Source organism: Sparus aurata, chromosome 22 (genome assembly GCF_900880675.1).
Source record: "Sparus aurata chromosome 22, fSpaAur1.1, whole genome shotgun sequence".
NCBI lineage: Eukaryota > Metazoa > Chordata > Actinopteri > Spariformes > Sparidae > Sparus > Sparus aurata.
In genome coordinates, this window is record NC_044208.1 from 21,379,341 (window position 1) to 21,398,508 (window position 19,168).

General features: G+C 42.9%; 1 protein-coding gene across 1 annotated transcript in view; it reads left to right on the plus strand.

The window, feature by feature from the left end:
* The window catches only part of LOC115574041 (low density lipoprotein receptor adapter protein 1), a 53,134-nt gene extending 36,268 nt beyond the window's left edge, over positions 1 to 16,866 (plus strand). Inside the window, exons 5-10 of the mRNA XM_030405223.1 lie at positions 984 to 1,056; positions 1,403 to 1,492; positions 4,733 to 4,860; positions 6,210 to 6,244; positions 11,087 to 11,115; positions 12,357 to 16,866. Coding sequence (XP_030261083.1) covers positions 984 to 1,056; positions 1,403 to 1,492; positions 4,733 to 4,860; positions 6,210 to 6,244; positions 11,087 to 11,115; positions 12,357 to 12,403 — 402 coding nt within the window. The 3' untranslated portion in view covers positions 12,404 to 16,866. The remainder of the gene's footprint in view (positions 1 to 983; positions 1,057 to 1,402; positions 1,493 to 4,732; positions 4,861 to 6,209; positions 6,245 to 11,086; positions 11,116 to 12,356) is intronic.
* Positions 16,867 to 19,168: the final 2,302 nt, after the last annotated feature.

Consider the following 19,168-nt stretch of genomic DNA (forward strand, 5'->3'; position numbering starts at 1 on the left):
ATAACGTCAGCTGTAGTCTGGTCTTTAGCTGGGCCTTTCCTGTTTTTTACTAGCCGGGCAGTCATTTTCGAGAACCACGCTGCAGTGAGGGGTTGCTGTCCATTTCTGTGGCAGAAACCTTGAAGTGTAGTAGATATATTCCAGCGGGCTCCCTGATGTTGCTCAAAGGTGTCCTGCAGATATGAATCTTCAATTTCTTTCACCTTGTTCGGCAGCTCAAACTGTAGAGAGACCCGCTCTCTGAGAGTGACTGCACCAGTGCCTGCTGATTACTGTTAATCCTACCTGAATTAATAACACTAGAAACAGAGATAGTCTTTTGTTTATAGAAAACGTTTTGACATTTGGACTGTGAAGCTAATAATTGCAATGGACGGTTAAATCAAAGACTAAAGATGGGAAAACATCACCAGATCTCCTGTATCCATTATGCTCACTCTGATTTCATAAATAATTTATTTTCATTGATTTTCCATTGTTGGGAAATTACATGCACGCGAAAGGAAAAAGGGGAAAAAAGAAAGAAAAGAACACACATGTTGGGTCTGGAGTGAGGCTCATCTCCACATTACTAATGAGACATACTCAGTGGTACATTCTCTGATCTTGTCGTTGACATGTAAACATCGTCCATATCTCTGGACGTTTGTTCCTCTTAAGCTCTTATTCTATGACTTACCTGTTCCATATCATATCATTCAGCAGCGATTTCAGAGCCATTCATCGTGTGTGGGTGGTTCAGCCTTGTACCATCTCTCTGTAATGGACTTTCTGTTTTCTTCTCACACAGTATCGCCTGTTAAATAACCAAACTACACTTGCCAAATCACATGTGAATTGACCACAGTTATTGCCCTAGATTTCCATCAAAACGGTTGTGCTGCAGACAACTATCTACCTTTTAATTGTGGGTGTAATAAAGAGCCTTATCATTGTTCAGTTTCCATTCATGTGTTATCCCTCTCTTCTTCTCATCTCTCCAGGCTCAGGCGGTGACACTAACGGTAGCCCAGGCCTTCAAAGTGGCCCTCGATCTTTGGGAGATTGCTCAGGAAGGTGAGTCAACCGAACAAAAGCGAAGGCGTCGTCGTGTCAGTTCAGTGAAAGGCTCTCACCTTGGACTGTTCAGAAAAAAAAAGGGAAGGAAGTAAGGAAAGGCTTTAATCCATTAAATCTGTGACCAACGTGACGGGGAACTCGTTTGGTCGGGAGGAGAGTTAATGAATATGTTTAATAACCAAAAGGAAGAGATGGAAAATGACCTCCACGGTCTCCACCGTGCTCTCTGCATTTAAAACTGCCACTGAACTTGAGTTACTGACAACCAAGGGCTGAAATGGATGTTATCATTTTCTTCAGGCTGAGTTTTTTTTTTTTCTCTTTTTTTTCTCCCCGTCTGCAGGGAAAAGCAAGAAGGCGAGGACCTGCTGCTCTTGTGCGGCGAGCAACGGCCAGACGGAGACGACAAACAACGCTCCGTGCGTCCCGGCGGGTGAGTTCATCTGGTTCGTGTCCTCGTCCACAAGGTGTCTCTGCTCATCAAATTGAGTTCAACTGCAAGGACAAACAGATGTGATCTTATAACTAAAAAGGGCTGCTCAATTCAACCACGAGCCTGTTTGTTCTCTTGCAGGGATTTATATGAGAAGATTGAAGCCGCTCTCGTCTCTGTGTGTGAATTATAAAGCCAGGACAGGATTATCTTACTTTACACAAAGATTAGATGTGGAGAAACGGCTCGCCTGACTCTCATCTGAAGTTAAAAAAAAAAAGATCCATCTAGCAGCAGCTGTAGAGCTCGATAATTATGTTATGTCTGGTTAATTTAATCCATACAGAAAATAACGTGTGCCAGGTTTTACATGCCAGGAGGTTAGAATGCCTGGCCGAGAGAAGTCGGGCACGTAAGCCGCAAAAACCCACAGAGTTGTTTCTATACTTCATGGTGCATTTCATATTTTCAGACATTAGAGCGGTTACAATATTCTCATCTAATTTTCAACAAACAGACTACTCCCTCACACTCTTAATCCAGAAATGGGTTTCACATTTAAAAAAAACAACTGAGGGGGAATTATTCCTTATGTGGCGCAAACATCCAGCTGGACTTCAGTATGAGCTGATGACATTTTGGTGGTCAAAGTTCACTCAAAGGTCACCGTGACCTCACAAAGCACGTTTTTTGGCCATAACCCAGGAATTAATGTGCTAGCCGAGGCAGCAATTTGCATATATGTCTCACAAGGATATAAAGATGTAATGATGACATTTTTTGTCCCAGAGGTCAACTTCACTGGGACATCATAAAGCTCTGCAAAAAAAACCCCTATCCGAGCCATCATCAACACCGTAATTCAGGAACCGAAGGTAGATTGTGATCATATTTCACGTTTTGTCTGATTCTGATTTGGCGTCATATGTGATATTTTCACAAAATGGACGACCTTTGTTATTTCTCACCTGGCTGGCCCTGCAGAGTTCAGAGCAAAGAGCACCAGTGACAGACCGGCTGCACCTAATATTGTGGCTTTGCTGTTAGGCTTGCAATTCATTCTTTGCATCGAATTTCTAATTTTAATATGATGAATATGGATAATTTGAATAATGAATAATTTACATTATGTTGTTATGTAAAAAATGTTGGCTGTGTCGTTGTAAAGGGAGACATGAGAGAATAATGAATCCTTTATTGATTAATCAATTCATTAATTCATCAGTCTATTTATTTATTGATTCATTCATACCGCTAATCAACTTAAAATACAAATGAAACAAGATGTTATATTTATGTTACACGATGATCCTATTCCTATCCTATAAGCATCGACGATTTCAAATCTGTGTCTTCTTCATGTTCCCGGAATCAACTTTTTTGTAACAAGCGGGTGAAGACACAACAGAAATTCAACTTTTTATTTCTGTCAGTGAACGTACACGCTCATAAACACACAGCAGTAGTTTGATTGTTGTCGCACCATGTGATGAAGCTCCTCGTCAGTCCGCGTGCACCTCTGTACAAAACAATCTCTAAAAGAAGACAGCATGTTTCTCACTGGAAGTTATTCGCTGGATTCAGAAGTCACTAGGGTATGTTATATAATTCACCTAATAGCTTTTATTAAATCCTTTTCATCCATGAATCTGGACTGACTTAGATGTGAGCTGCACCTTGACCGGTGCGCACAGGCATAGACCCGCCAGGCAGTGATTGTAGTTTTGGTTTCATCAGCTTCACAACCGGATGCATTTCCGATCTTCTACTTTGAGTCGCTCGCTGAGACTCTAAACGCACCTCGGCCCAGATCATCAAGGCGTCGCGGCGTAACAGAGCCCCGACAAAATGTGCGCACAACCCCTTCTGCAGCCACCAAGTGCGAGATAGCGTGATCTGTCCGACCTTGAAGCGAGGTGTTTCTTCCTCGCCAGGCTCTGTGGAAAACTATCCACCACCTCCCTGAAGTTTTTTTTGTACACCGTATAAAATCCGTGGCACTGACGGTGTCATTAGAGCCGACAGCTGATTATCCACACTGAGCTCAGCGGGAGGTGTGCTTCTTCTGATAATGGACATTTTCCACTGTTTATTTTTGTTTTAAGGCACAAAATTAGCTCCAGGTGTTTATCTTCTCCTCAGCTGTCAAAACAGTCAGGTTTGTTTTTTATTCTCAGCCCCGCGTTGCTCAGAAACCCATCAGCAATTTTTTTTTATGTACCTGATCTTTGATTAACGCTCAGTTAGTTGTTCCTCTGAGGCTTTAATATTCACCGGCAGGTTTTTTTTATGCCGTGCTGGGAAAATGTCCTGTGCTGTAATTCTTGGAGGATGAGGACAAAGATTATATAAACTCCTCACACTCTGTAAATCTGGAGAGAAAGAAAATTCTCTGTCTCTTACAAGATTACAGTGATCTGATTAGTACTTGAACAATGACAGCTGTAGTCACTGAAATGAGACGGCAATTAGATGCAGATTTAGAGGAGCGCTTGCGTCCTCGCAGGACCAAATTTTTCCAGACCTGAGGGTTCATGATCCTTCACAAACCCGGCAGTTTCCAGTGGACATGATTAAGTAAATGCTGTTGCGGTCAGTCACATAATGACTTTAATATGACCTTCTAGCAATGGCACTTGTAGTTTCATAGTCAGACACCGCCCCCCCCCCCCCCTCTCACAAACAGATTTAACCGGCGTCAGTCGCGGCTCTCATATTCAGATTGGCAAATCACCTAATTAAACGCTTCTCGTTAGTCATCCGGGGGAGCAGTGGATCTAAGTGCTTTCCAATGGCCGTGACATTTATAGGTCAAAATGTTTTCCCCACCTCAGGGGGTCAGAGGGGCCGCAGAGTGAGACTTAATCAGCCATTCGGTTTGTAGTTAGTTAAGAGCCGGCGTTTCCAGCTTCTTTCAATTAAAACTGGCTCTGCTTGCAGCGACGGTGGCCCGAGGACAGGGGGGGGGAAAATTGATGTGAAAGCCTCTGTGACCTCGGGACCTCGGGGCACGTATGAAAGTTCGAAAGAGGTGATTTAAATGCTGCCTGTTGCAGAGGAAGAGCTGCGAGCGCCGCAGGCTGGAGCCGATGTGCTGCAGAGTTAAAGGGACGAAAAAAAAAAAGCTGACTCGATTCTCCACCCCCTCACCTGCTGTCTCCTCCATGTTTACCTCTCTGCCCTCCTTTCATTCCACCCCCTCCGTCGATGTATCGCCCACACCTTACCGTCTCCCCTCAGATCCAGAGGCGCACAAGCCCGGCGGGATGGAGGAGAAGCTCCGGAGGCCCATCTTCGCTGCGTCGCTCAGCTCGCCCTCACCTCGGAGTAACCCCACCCGGAGGCGACCGATCAAACACGACTCCTGGGTATGTCGCACCATCTGGGACTAAGTCATGGTTTGGTTATTTTTGAATGGATGCATCAGTTAGAGCTGCAATTATAAATTGTTCAGTTCACTGAAAGAGAATGAATCGGGAACTATCTTTAAGTCAATTTCCAAGCAAAAATGTCAAACATCTGCTTGTTCCAGCTTCGTAAAGGACCAGTGCGTAGGATTTCAAGGGATTTAAGGGGGCAGAAATGTAATGTAATGCTCATAATTGTGTTTTTATTAGACTACAACAATCCGAAAATAACAATCCTTGTGTTTTTGTCCGTCCTCCATTTTTCATGGTAGCCCGGAATGGACAAAACCAAACCAAAACTGCCGACCGGACCTATAAAATTATGAATTGATGAATGAACAGCATGAGATCAATGTTATTGGCCTGACAGATGACTTCCACAGATTAATGAAGCCTCTGCGTGGTCATTTTTGCATAATTATGGCCATGCTGATGCCTCTTTACGCAGTTTTTCTTCATTTTAGAATCTATTTTTTGGTCAAATGCTGGGAATTAAAGAGAGGATAAAATTGAGTGCATGATGAAATAAACTCTTATTAGAAGACTTTAGATTTACCACTAAACTGTAGTTTTCCACTCAGTTTGAAGGCGAGTGCACCGCTAAGGATGTAGCTGTAATCGGAGCAGTTTCATGCAGATGCTGTAAATCATTTCACAGAGGCTCATCACTCCCCCGTCCTGGCATTCACTTGCGGATTCTTAACACTAGGTGACACCATACTCATTAGAATATCTCCGCAGCAGACTGATCTCAGATCCCTCTGAGTTCACTGTTGCGTATTCGCTCAAATATGAATCATCTCTCTGCTGGGAGAAGTGATGGTTTAATGGAATCAGATTTTCATCATCTTTAATGCTCTCCTCTCTTACTTATTCCTAGTTTACAATCCTTTCATCATGCTCGCTTTTTATCGGGGTTATATGGATTTCAGCGTAAAAAGGGCAGAACAGTATTTATTTTATGTTTATTAGCAGGTCATGAATCAAAACAATGTCTGGTGATTTAAATTGATGGGGTCTCTGGCTTGGATAAAGGACTGAGATTTCTGCTCTCCCTTTCCCGCAGTTGTTTCTAGACTTCATGTAATAAAGCCACACGAATAGCGCCTTTTATTTTTATATATTCACAGTCACTGGAGCAAAAATATGCATTGTTTGATTCTCCGGCTCATCAATGAATTTGCGTGTCCTTCAGATAAAATAAGTCACGACAGAGCGCTGACTCAGGTGAGCTCTGAAAAAGGAGCAGCATGACTGTAAGCTGCGGTCACTTCTGTGCGTATTGATCTGTATTGTTTATGTCCCAACAGGACGTGGAGGATGGACTCGATGATGCATTCTCAAGGTAACCTTTACATACGACTGCCGAGTCTGCTGCCGAACACCGGATGTATCTGCTTTAATTTACAGAGGGAGGTGGGATTGTTCTGAAATGTCGCCTCCGGAAAAAAAAAAAAAAAACCCAACACATTTACGAAACCAGTTTAATGCCGACGCCGGCTCCAAACGGAGACGGATCACCGTTTGAGTAACTGTCAAGCAATTTTCTCGAGGATGACAGTCGCACTGAGGGTGACAGTCGTCTGTCCGTCACCTTTCAGACGCTTTTTAGATAAGAAAACCTTCATGTGACACTTTGACTGACACAGATTTTTATTGAAATTCACACAGACGGGACAGACACAGGCGGGGAGATGCAATAGGCTGCCTTTTCTTTTTTTCAGGTAACTCAATGCAAAGCGATGACGTCGCAACCATGCTGATGAGGACAAGTGTCTCAAGGTTACAGATTCGAGTCATAATGGTTGTTTGGTCACTTTACTGAGTGTTTGGTGAGGTTGTAAAGATAACCACAGCTTTTAGAGAATGAAGAAGATATTATGAACAAGGAGAGTTTCCTCTCAGAGTCCACACTGACTGAGTTTGAGAGCCGGGCAGCTGTCGACTCTAATTAAAGCAAAAGCAACGGCCGAGATCAAGTGGTTGGCTGTGATCTTGATCTTGATCTTGAACCTCGTACACAGCCAGCTGTGTTATGTTGAAGTACTTTTTCTTGATATTTTTTCCTCTCAGACAAAAAAAGTGATTATATTGTGAACGGGTATTATGCTTTTGGCTGAGTGTCTAATTAGTGTGTGTTTAACAGTGAGACAGTGAGTGGTTTTAACCGCCAGCCATTGGATTTACAGAAAGAGCTTAAGAGATCCTCTAGTCATGTCTTAGCTTGTTATGACAATTGTGTTTTGAGCTAAATTAAATGCGTGGGAAAAGGGAAACAAGCAAAGAAAAAACTCACAGTTTTCAATTCATTCCATCGTCAAGGCAGAGTATCTTATCATTTCCTCTTAATAGGACTGTGGTAAGCTTTTAGAAACCACTTTGATCACTATCATATAGAAGAAACGAAACCAATGTTAATAATAAAGATTATAAGGAAAAAAAAAAAAATTTGACTTAACTTTCAAATGTAAATTGATATGGGCAGACAAAAAAAGAGAGATTAGAAGTCAACAAGAAAGAGAATCCAGTTCATTCCCAGTTGGCTTTAATCTTAATCATCCATCGTTGTTACCAAATATAAAATATGTACGAGCAGCAGAGAGGAATGCTAATATACATACGTTACATCTGAAGTCTCGTCCCCAGGGTTTAACAATCTCAGTCCGCTTTAACCACATATTTATAAACATGAAATATTTATGTTGGCGTCCTCAGAGGGAGAATATCAATGCCTTCATTATATATTTAATGAGCTGTCTTTACTTTGATGCAGTCTTCGATCAGAGAGCCTCAAGTTTACATCATTTACAACTTCTGGCCGCAGTGTTCATTATCACCTGCGAGGTTTTAAACAGGTGCAGGTCGTCCGTTCTAAAAAAGGGATTGAAGTTCTAAATACTTCTCCTAAAGTCCGCTGTGTGATCTCCCTATGAGGGCGAGAACCAGACTGTGTCGCTCCTGCAGAGAAGTAATGAAAACGGAGCTCTCTCCATTACGCTCGCAGACTCCTCCACAGGGACAACTCTGTCGCTTTTCTCGTCCTATTTCTCCTTTGATATAAAGTGCCTGCTCTGATAATCTATTTAAAAAAACTAGGAGTAATACAGGATATAATTCTAGCGTTATGTTCGCGAGTTAGAAGCAGATACGAGTATTTTAATTACACCATCCTGCCAAATGAATCTCGTCAAGGGATTGTAATGAAATGGTTCTGCATTTGGGGAAATCTGTAGAAATCCGACTTTTCCTCGCCTGCATATTTAATCTTTTTTACCATCAGATTAAGAAAGAATTCACCATCGTAACAGTTTTGATCTTCTGTAGGAAGGAACTGTTGTAAATATCGGATAAGCTCGCTGGTCTTTTAGGTGGAAACACACCCAAATATCTGCGTTCAACTTCAGCTGGTGTCATATTCTTGTGTACTTCCAGACTCTCAGCTCTGTACCTCCAAGCAGGGACATCAGTTTTAGGTTTTTGGTCTGTTTGGGTGTTTCCAGCACTACGCTGACTGACTAGAGGAATCATGTGCGTCTAGCGAGCAGTCTTTTGACACTCTTGAACGATTTCCAGGCCATAAAAATGACTTCCTTTTACTGCCAACATGATCACAGAGCTGTCAGGGGCACGGTGACTGACTCCGCAAGTGCACTCTGTGGTTTTTAGCACTTCATCTCTGAACCTGGACTACGATGCAACACTTTCTTTTTTTTTCCTTGAAAGTGTGACAGTGTGTGAAATAGTCATTTTGTAGCCGTGAGATGCCCACAGAGTAAAACGCGTGTCTCAAAAGTAAAATGGACATTGGTAACCCTTATTCTGCACCGTCACTGTATACATATGGAGTTTGGGCTAGTTTAAGTTTTGTGTTGTAGCCGACTTCCCAAAACTCTGAACCCATCCAAACTTTTTTTTTTTTTTTTTGATAATGCCCAAGAAAATGTTAGTAAATGTAGGCCAAACAGTCCGGCGAGTGTCTGAGCACGCTGAATGGCTTTTCATCTCCTCGCACAACCCGCCGATGCGTGTGTGTGTGCGTCCTGCAGAGCTGTGTTATCCCTCCATGAAGAGAGAAGAGCAGCTCATTAAGTGCCGTTGCCTGCGGCTAATGGATCCGCTTGTTGTGTCTGAGCACGGGGGAAAAAAAAAAAAAACGTGGGTCAAAGCAAACGAGTAAACACGAGGCAGAGATTCTGCACTGGAATGTTTGTGTGAAAGCTGGCCGGGCGAGGAGGGAGACCAGAGGAGGCAGGCGGGTCATCGCGGAGGCCGTTCTCAGCAGGCTTCCATAGGATACTCTGACCTCGAGTTGTCAAGCGGAGGAGGTGGAACGCTTAAGAGAAGCCTCTAAATCTGACATCCTGGAGGGGGAAGCGCTAAAGGATTTCGGAGTGTTAGAGCAGACTTCCTCCGCGGAGGTCAGCGAGCATGTCAAGCTCTGCTGTGGCGGGTTGCACGAACGGTGGATAAGATCTGCCCTGAAACACGGAAGTCTCCAGATCACTGTGAGCCGTCATGGCTGTCGAGCCGCTTCAGTGTTATGCGCGAGGTGGGGAAGATCGGCGGAGGAGGGTCGCGGTCTCTGTTTTGCCTGGATGTTCAGGGATCGTACGCTTGACTGCAGTTTACAAGAAAAGCTTAAGGGCTGCAATTAACAATCATCACGGATAAACTTGCTAATTATTTCCTTCCACATTATTAATTGCTCTATAAAATGGCAATAAAGGGACGCATCCCCGATTGATTTCTCACTAAATTTCTCTTTTCAGCATTTTCGTTCAAAACATCTGCCGTATTTGGGTGGCTGGTATAAATGAATCAGTACAAGTTGATTTGGATCCACGAACTGGTGAGCTTCAATTATGGTTAAGCAGTTATGGGTTTTGTTTAAATTTCGGGTGATACAGGGCCATTGGATTAGGCTTGTTTGACTGTTAGGCCTCGACTGAGGTATGCGCTCTATTGAGTGCCATTCTACTTCAGTGAGACACGACCAATCACTTGTGAAAATATTAGCAACTGATTTTATTACAAATGGATCGAGAAATGAGACACAATGAAGTCGTCAAAACAACACATGCACAACATTCAAAATGAAATACTGCGAGGTGAGAATAAACATTTGAGTTCTGGCTGTGCGACTTGCACTGTCCTCTGTATTTGCTTGTGAAGCAGGGGAATTGATGGGAAAAAAAAGTTTGGTAACCTCGACTTCATCCGGTGTTGAAGCATTAATTTTCACCTGGTCTTGAGGGCCTTGCTCAAGGGCACCCCTGTGGTGATAATGAGGGTGAAGCAAGCGTTGCCTTCACTTCCCCCCACCCTAACCAGATTTATCCTGCCGGTCCAGGGATTTGAACCCTCCAAGCTTGCTTTCTCTAACCTTCAGGCCGCCACTGCTCCGACAGTATATCAGTGTTTTACAGACTTACAGACTCTGAAGTCATCATGGGACCTTGTTTTTCTCAGTTTGTCGCGGCCTCGGCTGTGAACCGTTTCGCCTCTATGATTCAAATGTCTGATCAGGAATTAGTTGTTTACACACTCGAAATAATTGAAGAGGCATTGTTCTTATCCTCCTTGAGGCTATCGCTACTACCCTCAGGCCTCTTGACCTCATTTTCCTTCTTTGAGCCTCTTTTTTTAGAGAATGTGTGAATATAAAGATGACATTTTGGGGTCAGTTTTTTTTTATATGTGTATGTTGGTGGCTCACTTTAAATCACCTCATTTCAAGCGTAAGCGGCAGATCAGTCTCTCGGGGTCGACAGCACCGCCTCGTAGTCTCGTAATTTTAGCTGTAAGTGAGGCAGCCAAACCCACTTCAGTCAAATCATTTTTAATCAACTGCACAGGTCAGGGTTTATGCCTCCGTAAAGGATCTAATTGTTGGAATCGTACATAGTTATTCAAGTGGAGGCTTCGGGGCAATTGGCGCTGACAACTGTTAACATCAGCTTGAGTTCAAATGGGTTTGATTTAATTGTTTGACTCGAGATTTTTCTGAAATGAATGTTGACCTTGGAGTTGAGATGAATATTATGCAACCGCTGAAGTGCTTGAATAATTTAACCTTGTCTTAATTGTGATGAGATATTTCTTTATTTTTCATTTGAGTGTTTCAACACACCTTAATCTGTCGAGTCACACTGTCACGACTTCTCTCTGTCTCCCACCTGACACGCAGCAACATGGAAGTAGAGGAGATGGACACCGGTACGTATCCCCATTTCATCGTTTGCATTGTCCATACAAATCATCAGTCATCAGTTGCCATTCGCTTCTAATGAGCCGACATGCCTCACGGATCCGTTCCACGAGGGAAACCATCAACATCTGCGCATTTGTGAACACATCTTTATGAGGAGGGAGCACACAAAGACATATTCAAGTAATTTAGCCCATTGAATACATCTGGGATATAAACAATAATGGCCTGGTGCTGTAGTTGTGGAAAGCAACTACAGTATTACAGAGGGAAAGTCTGATTGGTGATTGTTAAATTGCAGAGAGTGTCATGTTTAAAAATGTACGTCTGGTAGAAACTAGCTGTGTGACACTTTTTTTTATATCCTATCTTCACCAAATTTGGTACAAACCATGTTTAGATGACCCTGAATTAAACCTATGTATTCGTTTTTTTTGGTGTCACTTAACGTTGGTTTGTAATTGGTTGTCAAAACTCGTCAAACTCGGCTGTCACGCTTTAATGCAAAATTCAATCAGGAATTGTATACGTATCATCGCAGCACAAATGTGTAAAATTTTGTTCGGTTCTACCCCCAGGGGGCACTACAGTAGCAACATAACATGACATTTTCTGCAATTCTGTTGATGAAACTTGATACAAAAGTTCTTTATGAGCATTTAAGCATGACAACAACAGCACCACCTTGTGGCCATAAAGAAAATGCCACCATAATTATTCATTTGCCACCAATTTCCAGTAGCATCATCAGACGTAAATCGTCCACGCTGCTGTGAAGGGTGACTCCATTCACCGGTAGATGGTGCTAAAGTAAAAATCCAATTTGCTCTATCTCTTACAGGACACTGATTGTGGGAACTTGAAAATTAAGCCGGAGTGACTCACTTTAATTTAGTGGCGAGGATGTTACTGGTTACTAGAAACTAGTTGTAAAATTTCCCGGAATATTGTTATAAAACCATTTTGGTGTAATGTTCAACACATTTTGAGGTTATTATTCTGGATATTTGTGGATAAATCTAAGAAAATGCAAATATATGTTGCTTGGTAATTACCACAGAACTATATAGACCGATTATAATGTGTTCATAATAAACTGTATTCATTCACAGTCATTCCAACATCCTCTTCATGTCCTGCATACATTTGATTCTTTTGTCAGTTTCCAACCTGCATCTCCTGTAAACCCTTCTCGACGAGTAAATATTTAGCAGCATCACTTTTCTCTCCTCCTCTCTGTCTCTGTCAGACTGGCCGAGTCCCGCTCCGAACCCGTCACTGACGATGCAGCTCTGAGTCGGCAGGAAGTCTCCGAGGAGAATCTGTTTTCTATCCGCAACAATGAGTTTGAATAACACGCGCACGGTCCAGAGCTGCCAAACTCGCAGCACCACAGAAATTAGACAGAAATCATAACCACGGGCCCCAACAAGGAGACCAGCAAACAACACAAAACAGCATTCATCACTTGGACAAACAGAGAAAAACATGTCACGCTTCCCGGTGCACAACCTGAATCAAAGAGGCTCTGTTTGATATTCGGCGGCTGCTGCAGAGAGGCCAGAATGAAAACCCTGATATCATAAACTGCTATTTCTGTGAATGCCTGCCAGTCAACACACACTCCCCTCAGTGTAAACAGCCATCTCCAGACATATTCAAATTCTAACAAACTGCCAGATGAAAGACGGTGCACACAACACTGCGAGGCGAGCGAGAATGACACATCTCTACTCAAAGGAAGTTCTTGTAAAAGACAGTGGGATGAATACTGTCTCCTTTTTAAACTAAAAAAAAAGTACTTTCGCATGTGGAATTCTGCTTGTACATTCATATGAAGATTTCCTCTGCATCAAAAAGTCCAGAAATGTGAGTGTGTATATAAGGCTGTCATCTCCTCTCTGATCTTGGCGTTTGATTGCTAGAATAGCAGCCGTCGGTCTCAGCAGCCACTGGAAGAAGTCGAGCGTTTGGCGACTTCAGCAAAGCATGGTGCAAATCTTCAGTCGTGATATCGGATGATGTAGACGTTCACCATTTAGTTTGCTGTGATTCAATTCAGTGTTATAAGCATATAGACACGCTTCATCCGTGGGTTACCTTTTTGCCAATTGCAAAATAATTGTGTTGTCACGAAAGGACAGAATCAACCTTGGAAATTGAAGAAATGTGGCTGAAAGAGTCGCACAGTGTTTTCGTCTTTCCAACGAATCAAACATAAGCTCAGTTATTTTATTTTTATTTTCCAGCCGTTAAAAATGAAACAAAACACAAGGAACACTTTGTTTATCCGAGACTTTTTAACCTCATCTCATGGCCTTCCTCAGCCGACAGATTTGCTCAGTTTTCATGTAGGGGAAGTCTGTTAGACTGCGACATAATCACTGGAGTTAATGTTGGCATAATGTATGCTTCTGCAAACCAAGGATATGTTGAAACCTTACATGTGTTTGTGTTGCAGCTGCTGGCAACTGTTTTCTTTAGGTTCATTTTTAAGTTTTATATCGTTAACAACACTGTGCTAATGGTCTGCCTAGGTTTAGGCACAACAACCACTTGGTTAGGTTTAGGAAAAGATCATGTTTTGGCACAATAATACCTGTTTTGGTCACCAAAATCCATGGTCTCTGTAAAAATACCCATTGGTGTGACACTTACAAATGTTGAAACACGGTCTCAAACTGCACCATTCCCATCACCATTCCCTCCACCTCTGGATTTGAAAGTCAGGTCATTAACACGTAACGTGAACTTGATATTATACATTTTGCGGGAAAATGTCAATATGCCTGTGACGTGTACAAATGTGTGGTTTGCAGAAATGTTAACTGCCGACATTTTATCCCGGTGACTGGGCGGTACAGCAGGTGGTGATGTGGCATCAGATCATAAAGATAATCCAAACTCACTAATATAAATGAATTAAGTGAAAGCAGAATTTAGTTTAGTCTCATTTTGGACATGCGATAACAAACCAAACCATCACCATGACAACTAAGCAACATTTCCTGCTGAGGAAGGCCTTGAGATGCTTTGGACCTTGAAGCTCTCTGTAGTGGTGTAAGACATTAACAGCTCCTCTGTTCAATCTGTCCGATTATTGGAGCGGCAGTGCAGTAAACTAGAGTTTAGGGACCATTATTAATGCTCTTCACATTTAAAGGGGTACTCCATTGGTTTAGCTCCGCAAATTCATTCAGTTGAGGGAGTCAAAGGAGACGGATTATGTAAGGAAGATTGAATTTGAAGCAACAAAGGCCAAGATATCCTCACCTGCAGTCCCTAGTCTGGGCCAACCTCCAAAATCAGTAGATCAGTTTTATAAGAAAAAAGTATTTGTTTGGCGCGCGTAATCTGTAGAGCGCTTACTTATGTCATTCACATTTGATCTTTAAACCCTCCCTTTACTCAGAACAAAACAAAAACGCAGAGTTGTAGGGTTTTGAGTTGCCAGGCCTCTCAAACCTCCCCCACACTGACCCCAGCAACTGTAGCTGACATCCACAGATGACTTTGCAACGCCAACATTAAATTGAGCTTAAGGTGGCTTTTTCAAGGGTCCTCGACACAAAAATGAACCGGATGGGTTTCATTTCAATCATAACAAGACACAAAAAACGATGGTGGGGATGGAGGGCCAGTAATTTAAAGATTTTGTTATTCTTGTATGCCTGTCCAACACCGACTACAGCGTCAAGCTTGCTTGACGAGCAAACTGAACTGGACTTGTAAAATTGATGGAGTGCCCCTTTAAGGTAAACAAACCTTAACCAGGTTTTAAAGATCCATTCAAAAAACAAACAAGACGAGCCTCACTGTTGTGGATTCAGTAGTCAGCACCACTGATCCATTGTTAACCCTTGCTTCGTGTAAACTATGACAATAAAGAGTCCATTTTTCAACAACACAACCGCAACCATGTCTTTTGCAGAAACGGACTGACGCCCCTGTAACAATCGGGTCCAACGCCGTCTTACTTGAACACGTAACCAAAATGTCACGACCACTTTCCGTTCAGTCCGCTGTACATAAGCATCACGTCAGTGTTGCAGAATAGTGATGGTGTAAGGTCAAGAGGCCAAACCTATTAGAGTAAAGAAACCTATTTCCATACGCTGTATTTTTTCAACGTCAAAGCTGTGTAATTTATGTACGCGCACTGTGTCATTGTAAACGACGTAGGACGAATAGAATCAGGGTTTGTTTTTACTGTATTTTTTTTTTTTACAATGATTATCCCTCTTGTTGAGATGTGAATGTGTAGATGCTTGTGTGTTTCGCATTAGGTTAGAGGATTTGTACAAATGTGATGGTGGTTTTTTGGATTCAACAGGATTCGCTTTATTTTTTTGCACCAAAATATCCATTAGCAACCCACGTGCTGTGTACAACGTATGAACTATCCTGTTCTCAAGTCAGTAATCACCTTTTTTTCGCACATTTTCCACTCTGTGCCATGCAACGCGCCCTCCGTCCCCTTCGCCCCCCGCAAATTATTTTTATCCGCCCGCTCGGAAGATGTTCACTGTCAAGAGGATATTATATTGCACCTCAGTCTGGCTGAAGTGGTCTTTTCTCTCTGTATTCATGGCATCGTGGCTGAGAATCATTGTGACGGCACGGGGGGGTGGCGGGGCTCGGTGTTGTCATGACACCCGCTGCCGAATAATTGGATGGCTTATCAGGTTACGCCACGAAGCTTAATTGCATTGTTTCGTCCCTGACTGGCAGAGACGCCGACCGTCACTGCATATTCGGAAAAAAAAAGGAAGGGAGAGGATTTCAAAAATAGCCCTCCAGCTCGTCTGTGCTCGCGCCTCGGCATCGACTGTAAAGTTCAAGGTCGAAATGCGGCGGCGTCGTTTTGCCTCGCCCTTTTTTCTCACGAGCAGAAGTGATTTTTACCACATTTTCCAACCTTTATCTGCTCCGTCATTGACTGAACCGATTGATCACGCTTCAGTATATCCGCTGATTCAGTGCTATTGAGTGATATCTGGAGATGGGCTGTCATCCAGGAGCTCTCAGACCCGGCATCGGTTTTTGATAACGACAAACCAAAAGCCGGATGCAAGTGTTTGTTTCTGTACGGTTTCACCACGAGGCAGTGCTCGTCGATACATCACACTTGGATCACCTAGTGTTGCCCTTCCCTAATCAATTTTCAAGCAATCCCTCGTCCTTATTTAGAACTGATGGGTCCCTGTATGAGTTATGTTACATGGGATGGAATCGATCTGCTGCACTGCACAGGCACCCAAGAGTTTTGTTTCGCGTAGCCGGGATGATGTTGTACAGCGCACTGATGTGGCCAGATTCCCAGCGAAATCTTGCAAATCTTTTGGCGCGGGCGAGACTTTTTGTTTCCCCATGCAGGAGTGGGCACTCAGAGGTATAACGTGCCAATTTGAGTCCGGAGTGCGCTGAATACAAATCAGCCTGTGACGGTTTGAGGCCAGGAATCATCTGAGGCTTGTAAAAAAAACTGGGAAAAGAGGAGAATCGTCTGATAAGCTATTTACTACCCAAATTAACCACTGACGTTTACAGTATCGGTTTACTCTTTCAAAGAAGGTGCTTATTTTCTATCTATGCAATTAGTGGGTTTCCAGCAGTGTTGTGATATTATGATAATAGGGAATTTGTGTCAACACCGCGAGCAGTTGTCCTGAGCTGTGTAAAAACATGTACAGAATTTGGAAACTGTTATGGTTTGTTACATATTTATGCTTAATAAAAGACTTTGTACAAAACTGTCACTGCACTCGGGGGGCAATTCTTTCACTTGAGGCCGCTCGCAGAAGCCTCACTGCTTTCTCTGTCTCGGCCTTCAGTAGCGCTAGACAGTACGACTACAATGTGTGTTTTTTTTTTCTAGCAAATCAATTTGATTTTCCAGGAACGCTCTCCGACTCGATCAATAATGAGCTTCGGCACATTAAATAACCACAAGCTCAGTCTGCAGAAATCAAACATCTGAGTGTGTGAGGTTTTGATTTACAGCGGTCTTCACAGAGCTCTCCACTTTAAACATGAAATTGAATTAATTATGTCTCTATCTCGCTCTATCTCGCTCTCTCTCCGTCTCTCCCTCAAATATTCTCGAGCCGACTCCGGTCGATCCTAACCAAGGACGTTCCTCTTGTCTGTTCGTCTGATTGACGCAATCGCATCGACGCCTCTGTTCGCTCAGCCCACTGCTCAAAACCCTGAAAGGATGAACACCAGGTGCAGGCAGAAATGTCAATATGAGCTTTGATGAGAGTTTACATATTTGCGCAACATATGATTAAGTGAATCAAACCGGCAGCTTGCGGTTATGAGTATATTCTATAACCAAGGCAATTCAATTTCAGGTACAATTTATATGTGATGATTCCTCACACTGCAAGATGAAGAATTAAGAAGGCAAGTTGGAAAAAAAAGGTGTCAAAAGTTCAGATGAGAGCTGTTTCCCTCCGTGCTCTGCTGGTATACAACGCAGTCTGATCTGACGTGCGTGTGTTTTTCCGTGGGATGACAGCGCTAGCTGAGTGTTTGTTCACTCTGATGACTGTTTACAGAAGTATGCAGATCTTTTAATTACTGCAGACGTGGTGCCTCCAGTCCCATCTCCAGACGGTGCAGGGCCGACACAGAGATTATTGGAGATCACTCAAGGTTTCACTCACAGGGTGGCTACGAGCTGTCATTTATTATTTATTTATTTTTTTTACATTAAAGGCTTCTCCAGTTCTGACTAACTGGAGGGGTTAGACACAGGGTTTAAAAGCCTGCAACTCCCCTCCAGATGATTAGAACTGAAGAAGTTTCTTGGATGCGAGGTGAGACGTCTTTTAAGAAACTGAAACAATTCCAGCTGCCCATGATACAGCACTTAGGACTCAAATTGGTATGTTTTTGATGAAATAGATTTTTGCTTTTTATGGGTATATAAATGTAATTTATGGTGTTAGACCGCCTGGATAAACGCTTAATTAGTCAAATATAACCAGAATTTAAAGCTAGCTCTAAAATATAAGGGCACGGTGACCGACAACTGCAGATATTTGATTGTAGCCATCGCTGCTAGCTAATTAGCTCACGGCTCAGTTAGCCACAGGATGAGTAGACACCGCAGGCGGGGACAGAAAGGGCGCGCCGCGGCAGGGAATCAGGCATCAGCGGCGGGTTAAAACAAGTAACGTGTAGAGCTGGAATATTTTCACATCTTACTCTGCAAATTGTTTATTGCGACTAAACCAAAGGTGGTCCGGAAAGTAAAACCAAAACCAAGACAAGGTTTGTCGACCTTCAATGTGTGTTTGAATATTTTTTTTTTTTACCACGTGAACAACAGTTGCTTTCGTAAAGGCTCAACGGCAACAACGGAATGAAGCAGAATATTTTGATAGATAAAAACGTATGAATTTTCGGAGCAAGGACATCTTTTTCTTTTCTCAATACTGATTTGTTGTATTGTTACGGACGAGGCTTCCAAACGTTCGACGCGCCCCTCGTTCAGACGTCAGTGATTCAGAGGTAAAAACTGATAAATACGAATACATCCTTTTATTTCACTTATATCAACCTGTTCCACTTTGGTCTACCTGCATGGAGGAAGGTGGTGAGTTGGAGCCTCTGAGGGACTCTCTGGAGTTACATACCTGTCTTCGGAAAAGGAGATCAAAAACTGCACTTTGATATTTCTCAGAGATCCCACCGGACACTGAGAGGGTTACTCGGTGTTATTCCGTGCGATGAATCAACAAACCACAGCTGCTTGCACACTGCATCTGTCTGCCTGTCTGTCTGTCTGTGTGCTTAGGTGACCACAACTCACAGCGGTTTGCTTTTAAAAATGATAATGGCTTTGTTTTGATCAGTTGTGCACGCGACTGACCGAGGACGCTGAGTCAACGACAGGAAGCCTGTTTGCTTTCTGCTCTGCTGTGCTGAATCCCTGGCAGATCTAATCTCCCTGCAAGCAGACTGCACCTGAATGACACGTCTGCAGGGCCGACAGCAACCAGTCATGACGCCTGTTTTTATGCAAGCGTAGTTTAATTTAGACATCATTTT